Here is a 12,849-nt window from a genome sequence, read left to right on the forward strand (position 1 = left end):
CAGTGGAGAAAGGACAGCCTCTTCAATAAGTGGTGCTGGGGAAACTGGACAGCTACATGTAAAAGTATGAGATCAGATCACTCCCTAACACCATACGCAAAAATAAGCTGGAAATGGATTAAAGACCTAAATGTAAGGCCAGAAACTATCAAACTCTTAGAGGAAAACATAGGCAGGACACTCTATGACATAAATCACAGCAAGGTCCTTTTTGACCCATCTCCTAGAGAAATGGAAATAAAAACAAAAGTAAACAAATGGGACCTAATGAAACTTAAAAGCTTTTGCGCAGCAAAGGAAACCATAAAGAAGACCAAAAGACAACCTTCAGAATGGGAGAAAATATTTGCAAATGAAGCAACTGACAAAGGATTAATCTCCAAAATTTATAAGCAGCTCATGCAGCTTAATAACAAAAAAACAAACAACCCAATCCAAAAATGGGCAGAAGACCTAAATAGACATTTCTCCAAAGAAGATATACAGAGTGCCAACAAACACATGAAAGAATGCTCAACATCACTAATCATTAGAGAAATGCAAATCAAAACTACAATGAGATATCATCTCACACCGGTCAGAATGGCCATCATCAAAAAATATACAAACAATAAATGCTGGAGATGGTGTGGAGAAAAGGGAACCCTCTTGCACTGTTGGTGGGAATGTAAATTGATACAGCCACTGTGGAGAACAGTATGGAGGTTCCTTAAAAAACTACAAATAGAACTACCATATGACCCAGCAATCCCACTACTGGGCATATACCCTGAGAAAATTAAAAAGAGTCATGGACCAAAATGTTCATTGCAGCTCTATTTACAATAGCCCAGAGATGGAAACAACCTAAGTGCCCATCATCGGATGAATGGATAAAGAAGATGTGGCACATATATACAATGGAATATTACTCAGCCATAAAAAGAAACAAAATTGAGCTATTTGTAATGAGGTGGATAGACCTAGAGTCTGTCATACAGAGTGAAGTCAGAAAGAGAGACAAATACCGTATGCTAACACATATATATGGAATTTAAGAAAAAAAATGTCATGAAAAACCTAGGGGTGAAACAGGAATAAAGACACAGACTTACTAGAGAATGGACTTGAGGCTATGGGGAGGGGGAAGGGTAAACGGTGACAAAGCGAGAGAGAGGCATGGACATATATACACTACCAAACGTAAGGTAGATAGCTAGTGGGAAGCACCCGCATAGCACAGGGAGATCAGCTTGGTGCTTTGTGACCGCCTGGAGGGGTGGGATAGGGAGGGTGGGAGGGAGGGAGATGCAAGCGGGAAGAGATATGGGAACATATGTATATATATAACTGACTCATTTTGTTGTGAAGCTGAAACTAACATACCATTGTAAAGCAATTATACTCCAATAAAGATGTTAAAAATAAAATAAAATAAAATAAAATAATAATAAAAAAATAAAAGAAGTAGATGTAATTTGTTTTCCTGATTGACCTATATTATGTAAATAACGCCACTGTAATACACAGATGTAATTACAAATGTACACTGTAATGTACATATTTTTGTAATAAAATGCAAAATTCAAAATATAGATCAAAATGTACTATTTGTTGCTTTAGGAATATAGATTGAATGAATCTGAACATAAATATATAAATACAAACGAATCACTGGATGAGTCAGTTAAGTTTAAAAATATGATTCAAATGCTTTCATTAGACTTCCTTTTTATCTATGTGTACATGTCACAGGTATACGTGTGTGGCACAGTGCCTAGAATATTGAAGGTTTCAATAAATTCTAGTCTTTCCCTTCATCCTCTTTCTTTTGTATGTGTAAATCTGGTCAGGTGTCAGATCAGTTTTAAGGATAGCACTGATAAATCTTTGTTACATAATACGTTGAATATTTTGTATGTTATTAAAGCATAGTGAATTTGAAGTCTTATAAAGAACATAGCTCTGAGATATAGTTATCCACTGCTAATGCTGCAGGGCACCAGGTTTTGTAGGAAAGTAGAGGATAAACTTTGAAAAAAACCATCAGTATCATGTAATCAAAGTAATACTGTCATAAACAAACCAAGCTACCCATGAACCAATTTCTAGATGAATTCAGAAAGGTATAATTAACTCCATTTTAATGACTCCCCTGCCCCCGTATCTCCCTATCCCTGAGTCAAGCTTGATGACATTTCTCTCCTGGCATATTCTCCATGTGGTGCCCACCATGTGATGAATCACACCCCACACTAATTACACAGTATAACACTTCTGTGTTGCAAGTTGATTTTTCACATTTGTCTATTAGCATTGCAATTGTTGGTTGGTTGACAGTTTCTTAAAACATATCAAACAGAGAGAAAATCTGCTAGTATTTAATCTTGAAATAAAATCCTTGAGCATTCCTAGTGTATGTGGACTCTCTAGAGAAAATCTATCCATAAAATCATGACAAAACATTTAAAAATTTTAACTTTTTAATTAAAGCTCAAATTCTCTAGCTAAATGAATTGACATTCCTCCTTCATTCTTTCTAAATCTAGTTGCTCAGGTGATTGCAGTGTCATTTATCATCCAGTTTTCATAGCATCATTACTTTTTTTTCCACTGCCCAATAATTTTGATATTTCTTTGCTATCAAAGATAGTGTCAGGCACTCATACTATTTATTTAGAGAATATGAATAATTTTCTCTCTAAGCACAAAAAGTTAACTTTAATCCTCATATTCATTTTAAGGCTATTTATTACATTAGATAGCTTTGTAATTAGAACTAGTCTTTACCACAATCCCATCAACCTATTATGAAAAGACAAATTAAATATGTCTATTTTAATATTTATTTATGAAACAAGAAGCTGAATTTGAAGCTACTTAAACTGTAATGTCCATTCTTTTTTTCCTTTCAGTTCCAAAAGAAATTACATTACACCTAGAGGACACAATGTGTTTTATTCCATTTCATTACTAAGCTCACTCCACATATTAAATATACCTTCTGTAGTGACTGTGACACTTTTCTTCAAATAGATTCTTGTTTATATGTGTTGGACATGAGTTGTTTTGAAGACATGTGTATTTACTATTTTTTAATTATATTTTTTATTGAAACATAGTATAAATACAATATTATGTTAGTTTCAGGTATACTATATAATGGTTTGACATTTGCATACATTATGAAATGATCACTATGATAAGTCTAGTAACCGTCTGCCCCCATAGGAACTTATTAGAGTATTATTGACCATATTCCTTATGCTGTCTATTTACTATTTTAATATTTCTATTTCCAGCTAAGGAACTTCATGAAGAGCTATGATGGAGTAGCTGCTGCCTCTTTCTCAAGAGCCGTGGAAACTGTCGAAGCCAATGTACGCTGGAAAATGCTTTATCAAGATGAGCTTTTCCAATGGTTAGGAAAAGCTCTGAGACACTAATGTGTGTCTCTTAAAAACAATTTGACTCAGAATTTTGTGAGAAGACCTGCTTTGTGTGGAATGAGGAAAATGGCCAGATTTTCAGTGTTAACGTGTGGGAGGAAATTTTTTTTTTTAATTTTTGGTTTTGGGGGATTTTTTTTGTTTCATTCATTCTGTTTTGTTTCTCTACTGGGTGTTCTTCTCTAAAGAAACTCTTGCAAGTGCAACTAGCCATGACTGCTTCAGCTATACATTCCTCACTGTACAGGACCAAATATGATAGTGGTGCATGTTGACGTTGCAGTCAGTATGGAAAAAACATATTCAGAATATTTTGTGCATGGTTGTATGGCCCTGCCTGTGTTCTAGCATGCTTATTTAAAATGTCCAATGTTGTATGCGAATATATGTTACATCGGGATTAACATTATGCAAAAGCACAAAGATTATCTGTGACAGTCAGTGATGCAATGAAAGAAAAACTAAAACAGGGAATTATATTCTTAGTCCTGGGCAATGTGAGAAGTGAAATAGCCCTTTAAGTGACTGGTGTCACTTATTTCAGCACTTGGATTGTCTTTCAATGATTATTGTACTGCTAACTCATTTTCTTTGAGTTAAAGCTGTGTATACGTTAAAAAACGCATATAGGTAGTGTATGCATATGTATATGTACATAGGGAGGCCCCATATGTATATAGTATGTTGTACACTGCATTTGTGCAGACTCTGTTCAGCTCAAAGAAAATTTATCTCTTTTTATAAACTTACGCAAACTTTGGAAAGGCTTCAAAGAATTTATCTCAACACTATCCTTCCTGACAATTTCCTAAATTTCTCAACTGTTATAGATTTTTTCATCTACTTCCTGAATGGTCTATTCTGTACATAAAAATGAATTTAAACAAAATTTATGTACAAACGCTCTGCTAATTTTCCTAAGTGGCAACCTCACATCGTAAATATAGATTCTGTCATCATTTTGGTCCAGCTTCCTATTGGATAAAACAGTTATGTATACTTAATGATTATCAGTGCTGAGAAAGTGTTTCTTTTCCATCTTGTTTCTCCATCTCATGTTGGGTGGTGCAGAGAGTTAAAAACTCTTCCTGTGTGTTGATCTTTGTGTCTGTGTGAATCTAATCTTCCATTAAGCGACCATACCTCAAATGGATTCTTATGACTTTTGATGCCAGGTGTGCCATTTGTCAAGATGAAAAGTTTCTTTTCTTGAGCAAAGCTTTTCCTTTAGTATTGACAGCTCTGTTCTACCTGGGAATTTTGAATAGTCTTTCCCTGGCTGTATTATGGAACACAAGTGTTTTAAATGGTATTCTCACACAGTAGGCCAGCTCTCCAAACGTTGCTTAGATGCTCAAAAATGAACATATTTTAAGTTTACCATTATGAAATGCAGATATAACTAACTGTACATAAGCCAAATGTTTGTGGACCACTTTATGTTTTCCTGAGGTTTTCCGCTCCTCTACATCTTCTTGCAAATCATTGAAGGAAACGTTCTAACTCTAATAGTCACTGAACATTGGGGGAAAAAAGTAGGTATTTTAGAAACTGGAGCCATAGATTTATTATAGGTTTGTAGTAAAGAGGAACAATTTAATAATCCATAGAACAAGTATCACCTAAGGTTGAATTTTATCTTTTTAGCAATTAATACCTATTACTCATACCTAAATTTTTCAGCCCTTCAATTAATATATTAATTTTAGATACTCTATGTGTTGTTAACACAGAGTAATGCTTAGTATAAAATCTAAAGGTCATGCCACCTATCTGAAGTGATGAAATTTAATATAATTTCAAACATGTGTGAAACCCTTAAGGGGTAAGTTCTGAAACATAACAATAATAAAGATCACACTGTCATGCAGGTTCAAAACACGTACTGTATCACCATTGGATTCATGTAATAGAAAAGATAAAAAATTAGAGGTGGATGTCTTGTTTTATGTCATGAATTACTGAAAACTCTTAATAGTTGTGACATTCTTTTGAATGAAATCACCATTTCCAGCTATGAGTTAGAAGGGATTTTATAGTTCTTTTTTCCTCTGCACTGTTAATAATCTTAATCTTCTTTCAGTATTTTAGTGGCCTTGAACAACTGGTTTAGCTATGATGTCAAATCCTAAGTGTATAATTATGTGCAATGTTCAATACCTCATATAATACTTGTTCAACAGTATAGTGGTATCAATAGCATTGAGATGGAAGTTTTGTTCTACATATTTTTCAATAATTTATCCTTTCCAATGTTGAAGATTATATCAGGCATTAACATTTTTTAGTTGTTTAAATAAGTAATATTTTCAAAATAATAAAATGACCAATGACATCTCCTGGAATATTCTGTAAAATGTAGTTAAGTTATAAAATTCTATTTTCTACATAGAGTTTTTATCTTTTTTCTCTTCTTTGTCTGTTTTACAAATCATATACATGCATGAAATAACAAATAGTTGAAAGTGTCCAAAATCTAGGCTTAAAAAATTACTGTGCCATTATATGTACAACAGCAAAACTTGGTTTCAATTAGGAAGGACTAAATATTTACTGAATATTTAGTAAATATTCTGAAGCACTAAATATCTCTAGGTAACCTGTAAATAAAAAGTTTTCCCCATTTTTACACATTTTCCCTTAAAATATTCCTATAATCTTTAAAGTGTTTTTACATATGCAAGCACAACCTCTAAGTTTAATATCTACAATGCTAGGTTTATTCTTCAGTTTCAATAACATGGATTTTACCTGGGAGTTAAACTCACTTTCGTTTACATTATTTCTAGGATAATTATATCATAGGACTGAGATTTTTTTGATAGTGCAACTTACAAATATTATACCAGTAAAATCTTACAAGGTTCCTAAGATTAAACCATATATTTATAAACCGCATTTAATTTTCAGAGAACTTTTACATATGCTGTTCCGTTTGATTCCTGTCAAAAACATAATAAATTATATTAGCCCTAACAGTCTGATGAGAAAACTGAGACTCAGAATAGCAACATGAACTTTTTAAAATTACATGATTGGGCTTACCTGGTGGCACAGTGGTTGAGAGTCCGCCTGCTGATGCTAGGAGACACGGGTTCGTGCCCCGGAAATTACATGATTGGTCTTACCTGGTGGCACAGTGGTTGAGAGTCCGCCTGCTGATGCTAGGAGACACGGGTTCGTGCCCCGGTCTGGGAAGATCCCACATGCTGCAGAGCGGCTGGGCCCGTGAGCCATGGCCGCTGAGCCTGTGCGTCTGGAACCTGTGCTCCGCAACAGGAACCGAGGTCACAACAGTGAGAGGCACGCGTACAGCTAAAAAAAAAAAAATAACATGATTGTTGTTTTGGGAACAATTAATAACTTGAGATCTTCAAGAAAACCTTCCTACAACTAAAATAGAAAGACATGTTTGAAATACCTCTATCAGTTGCATTAATTGGAGATTTTCCAAATACCAGAAGCAATATCAAAATACTGATTAAATATATCTACAATAGTTACAATTATTTTTAAAAGTCTGTGTTTCTAGTTTGCATAATGTCAACAACCGGAAGAAATGTTAATTAGCATTCACTTTGGTCAGCGTAAATACCCAAATATTGGGACAAAAAATACAGCCCATTGATAATAGTTTTCTTTTTTTAAATATTTTGGTGAACATTATTTAAATATGACCTTAAAATACTGACAATTTGTTTTATTTTCCACACAGATTTCTCTGATACACTTTGTAGTAACAGATGGTCAGACCACAGATAAAATGATGTCCATTTATATCAGTGAAGGTAATATTCAGTAAAATGTTGTTTATAAATCTGTGCAGACTAAGTTATGCAAAAACCATTTTCGTGCAACTGTAGTACTATATCAGATGCAGTAAAGGGATTCCTAAAGAAGTTTACAATAATATATTTAATTCAAATCTATTGGCTATTAAATTTTAAGGAATATTTTCTAAGAAGTCAGAAACCTAAAATAGTTTAATTATTCTCCTCAATATACCCATGAAGTAATCACATATACTTTATGAAAGAGAAAGCTCATATAATGGTAAATTAGGATTCCTACACCTGTTTTTTTTCCTTTATCAGAGACCATAGCTGAATTATTATCATTTGGCACTGCTAATTATGTACTGACAGAATTTAATTAAACATATTTATTGAGCACCTTTTATTTCACAAAGCACTTTTTGAGAGGAAAGGAAGGGATGAACAAGGCTTAAAGGAATTTACATCACAATAAATGAAACAAACATAGAGAAATAATGAACCAATAAGGCAACATGAAAGATAATTACATACTACAAAAAAGGAACTAAATAATTTTTAGGTATAGATAATATTAGGCATTATTTTTGTATACTCATTCTCAAAACATTTGTCGCACTTCAGGATAATTCTCACTGTTTGTTTCACAGCACTTAATTGTGTAACATTTAGAAAGTATAATAAAACCACATAGTTTAAACTTTTATAGTTGGAATATAAATTAGAATAGAATTTATCTTTAAGAAAAGTTGAGCATTTTAATAATATCGGTAAGTTGTGGAAAAATGTTTAACCTCCTTATGTAAAAGTAGCTGAAGTTTTCTAAAATGGTTTTAGCATACTGTTTGTATATTCACAATGTGTTAATTTTAAGTTAATCATATGTTTTTAAAAACAGGTTCAACAATTCTTATACAGTACTAGGCAATAATGTATTTGTTCAAAATAGTATATGTGAACTTTTGAGTATGAAAATGTTATTGCAAAATATCCTGGAATTCCAAAATTTAATTACATAAGAGTAACTTTCAGTTCGATTGCTTTGACTTAATAAGGTCTTTTTTAAATTAAAATATTGGGCTGGCCAAAAAGTTCGTTCGGGTTTTTCCATAAGCTTGAAAAACCTGAACGAACTTTTTGGCTAACCCAGTATTTTTTTTTTTTATTTTTTAGTATTTTGTTTAATATGCATTGTTTATGTTCAGGAAAAAAAAAGTGTACTTTAGTAGCTTTTATTTCGATTTTATTCTATGAAATTTTACTTCAAAGTCTAGAAAAAATTGTCTTAAATATTAAAAATAAACAGTTGGTGAAAATATATGTTCTAATTTTATGTATACTGTATATGAATTTTATTTTTAAAATAGATTTTTCACAAATAGCCCTACTGGTAGGCAGTATAATTTTACCCAGATTTTGAAAACATAACACTTTACAGGATTTTATGTTGAATATTTAGTACTTTAAGGATAGTACATTAAAGATGTTTATCTTTTGCACATTCCCAGTTCATGTACCAATCCATTAAGAAAAAAGAAAGACCCATTCTTCATTTTAATCAGAATTAATTTTTTGTGCTGTGTTAGTTAAATGAGTTATAATATCGGGAAAGTACAAAAACTTGAGTGCCTCCTAAATGCTGGGCATTGTGTAGGTATCATCTCATTTAATAACCCTGTGAAATACCATCAGTTCCAAATCACCAGTGAGGAGACAGAAGCTAAGAGTTGTAATGAGCTTGTGTAACTGGTGGTAGGTTTTGGCGAGAATTCAAAAACCTGCAAACGCAAGCCTTATACGGTTTAAATTAGTCCTTTATCTGCCTCCTACATGCCTGAAAACATAAGGATTATCCATACAGACCAGTCTCTATAGAATATCTGAATAGATACTTAGCTTACTTTTTCATTGTCATTGGCTAATTTGAGAAAAATGTTAATTAGTACATTTTGGTTTACTACTCATTTCTTAACAAGGTTACTTCATATGGCCTATAAAAATTTTCATCAAAGTGTTTTACATTAATGTGTTGTGTAGTGGGTTTTAAGCTGTTACAAGTAATTAAGAGATAGTCCAGCCAACAAGCCATGAAAAATAAGGGAAAAGAGAAGATGGATTGCAAAGCTCTTCACCAGTGGACCAAAAGATAAAAAATCTCTACCCTGCATATGGAGGAGACCTATTAGTTTAGCCAGAACTTTCTTTTTGCTTAGCGATGAGGTCAGAGAAATATTTCTCTCTTTCTGCTTAGAACCATATGGATGGACCGCAGCTCCTTAATTTACTTTAAGTTACATTTTCCATTGGCCTCCTCTGTGTAGTTACAGTAACTACTTTGACCTACCTCTGCACAGGTCAACTTGGTTCTAATCGCATACATTTTTATTATGTCATGTAAGTAATTGAAAGAGTGAAATGTTTTATAGCAAATATTACAGTAGAGTTAAGAACATCTGCCTTGAATGTGCAGTGTATTTACTTTCTTTTTTCTTAATACATCTTATTTGGAGTATAATTGCTTCACAATGCTGTGTTAGTTTCTGTCGTACAACAATGTGAATCAACCGTATGCATACATATATGACCATATCTCCTCCCTCTTGAGCTTCCTTCCCACCCTCCCTATCCCACCCCTCTAGGTCATTGCAAAACACCAAGCTGATCTCCCTGTGCTATGTGGCTGCTTCCCATTAGCTATCTATTTTACATTTGGTAGTGTATATGTCGATGCTACTCTCACTTTGCCCCAGCTTCCCCCTCCCCCCATGTCCCCAAGTCCATTCTCTATGTCTACGTCTTTATTCCTGCCCTGCCACTAGGTATATCGTACCTTTTTTTTTTTAGATTCCACGTATATGCGTTAGCATACAGTATTTGTTTTTCTCTTTCTGACTTACTTCACTCTGTATGATAGACCCTAGGTCCATCCACCTCACTACAAATAACTCAATTTCGTTTCTTTTTATGGCTGAGTAATATTCCATTGTATAGATATGCCACATCTTCTTTAGCCATTCATCTGTTGATGGGCATTAGGTTGCTTCCATATCCTGGCTATTGTAAATAGTGCTGCAATGGACATTGTGGTACATGACTCTTTTTGAATTATGGTTTTCTCAGGGTATATGCCCAGTAGTGGGATTGCTGGGTCATATGGTACTTCTATTTTTAGTTTTTTAAGGAACCGCCATACTGTTCTCCATAGTGGTTGTATAAATTTATATTCCCACCAACAGTGCAGGAGGGTTCCCTTTTCACCACACCCTTTCCAGCATTTACTGTTTCTAGATTTTTTGATAATGGCCATTCTGACCAGTGTGAGGTGATACTTCATTGTAGTTTTGATTTGCATTTCTCTAGTAATTAGTGATGTTTAGCAGCTTTCTGTGTGCCTCTTGGCATCTGTATGTCTTCTTTGGTGAAATGACTTTAGGTCTTCTGCCCATTTGTTAATTGGGTTGTTTGTTTTTTTGATATTGAGCTCCATGAGCTGTTTGTATATTTTGGAGATTAATCTTTTGTCCATTGTTTCATTTGCAAATATTTTCTCCCATTCTGAGGGATGTCTTTTCATCTTGTTTATGGTTTACTTTGCTGTGCAAAAGCTTTTAGGTTTAATTAGGTGCCATTTGTTTATTTTTGTTTTTATTTTCATTACTCTAGGAGGCAGATCAAAAAAGATCTTGCTGTGGTTTATGTCAAAGAGTGTTTTTCCTATGTTTTCCTCTAAGAGTTTTATAGTGTTCATTCTTACATTTAGGTCTTTAAACCATTTTGAGTTTACTTTTGTGTATGGTGTTAGCTAGTGTTCTAATTCCATTCTTTTACATGTAGCTGTCCAGTTTTCCCAGCACCACTTATTGAAGAGGCTGTCTTTTCTGCATTGTATGTTCTTGCCTCCTTTGTCGTAAATTAGGTGACTATATGTGCGTGGGTTTACCTCTGGGCTTTCTGTCCTGTACCATTGATCTATATTTCTGTTTTTGTGCCAGTACCATACTGTCTTGATTACTGTAGCTTTGTTTACTTTCTAAGTTAATCATTCAGTCACTGTCCTTTTAACCCCGACAAGATTCACAATATTACTTTTGCTCTTGTTCACTATTCTGTTCCCACTTTCACATAACTTATGACCTATTGGGTGAAAACATTCATTATTAATTTTTTGCTACTAAGTTTCATTTTTAAAAGGTTTATTATCTGTCACTTAAGTACAAAAAATGTTTCAAGTGAATGCTGTATTTCTACCCTTTAAAATATTGTATAATAGTAACCTCACATTATTTTTTAAATGCTACCTGTGCATTGCCATATATGAATATACTTGCCATTTATCTTTGCTGTATTTTAGTCCCTTTACATTTTGATAGTTTTTTAAAACAGACCAAAACTATAAAACTAAAACACAGTAGAACTATGAAGCTTGTGCACTGTCCACTTACTTGAAGCAAGAAGAGAAATTCTGCCTTTGGGCTTTCATAATTGGCTTTCCGGACACCACTGAATTCATCAGATAATCTTTTAAAAATATTATGTGGACTATTTCTAATGAACTTGAATTTATTCAGCAACAAAGTTTATTTTCCTAGAGCCATTCTCCAAATGAACAGACTTATTTAAAATATGCCAAATGGAAGCACTTTTTTTCATTTCTAATATCTTATGATTTAGGAATAAAAAAGTAACTGTTCTTTTAGTAAATATGATTACTAAAGCATTAGCCAAATAACTTTGTGTTAGTTTAGCAGGTTAATGTTTTCTATGGTATGCCTTTAAAATTATTCAGTAAAAATTCAATTAGTATGTGTTCAACATGAAGTTTTTATTCCACTATAATCAAGCACTGACGAAATGGATTTTTCTAAGTGAGAAAATTTGTCTTCTGTATTTTAAGCAGAACAAATTTGAATTTTGCCTCTGATAATAAAATTTTGTACAGTAATGTGTAATTCATCACTGTCTTAATTTTCTGACATGTTCAGATAAGGCCAAGATAAATAATATCTTCTGCTTTTTAAAATTATGCTTCTGTTTTTACTTGAGAACCGATTTTTAAAATTCTGAGTAGACACATTGTAGAGGTCCATGAAAAAAAAAATCACTTTTTTTTTTTTGTTTGTTTGTTTGTTTTGGTTTTTTTTGCGGCACAGGGGCCTCTCACTGTTGTGGCCTCTCCCGTTGCGGAGCACAGGCTCCAGACGCGCAGGCTCAGCGGCCATGGCTCACGGGCCCAGCCGCTCCGCGGCATGTGGGATCTTCCCGGACCGGGACATGAACCCGTGTCCCCTGCATCGGTAGATGGACTCTCAACCACTGCGCCACCAGGGAAGCCCCACTTTCTTTTTTGACGAGGACTTTTTCAAAACTATACACATGCTGAAGCTAGAATAAAGAAGTACGTATTTGTGCTATACTGTAAGGAGGAAAAAAATACCAATTCAGTCTCCTTTCTAATTATATGCCTTTAGAATAAATGAAATGATCTGCACTTTGGGAAAAGTGATTTCACCTGAAATGCATTTTCAGATTGCTTTTTTTTTTTTTTTGCGGTATGCGGGCCTCTCACTGCTGTGGCCTCTCCCGTTGCAGAGCACAGGCACCGGATGCGCAGGCTCAGCGGCCACGGTGCACGGGCCCAGCCGCTCCGC

The 12,849-nt window shown here is 33.9% G+C and overlaps 1 protein-coding gene across 1 annotated transcript in view; it reads left to right on the forward strand.

Annotated features, from left to right (window-relative positions):
• TRHDE (thyrotropin releasing hormone degrading enzyme) overlaps positions 1-3,828 on the forward strand; it is a gene marked incomplete at its 5' end in the record, with an annotated part of 396,110 nt that extends 392,282 nt beyond the window's left edge. Inside the window, one exon of the mRNA XM_082666960.1 lies at positions 3,282-3,828. Within this exon, the coding sequence (XP_082523086.1) occupies positions 3,282-3,425 (144 nt within the window). The 3' untranslated portion in view covers positions 3,426-3,828. The remainder of the gene's footprint in view (positions 1-3,281) is intronic.
• Between the last annotated feature and the right edge of the window lie 9,021 nt (positions 3,829-12,849).

Source organism: Grampus griseus (genome assembly GCF_964374135.1).
Source record: "Grampus griseus genome assembly, chromosome: 11".
Taxonomy (NCBI): domain Eukaryota; kingdom Metazoa; phylum Chordata; class Mammalia; order Artiodactyla; family Delphinidae; genus Grampus; species Grampus griseus.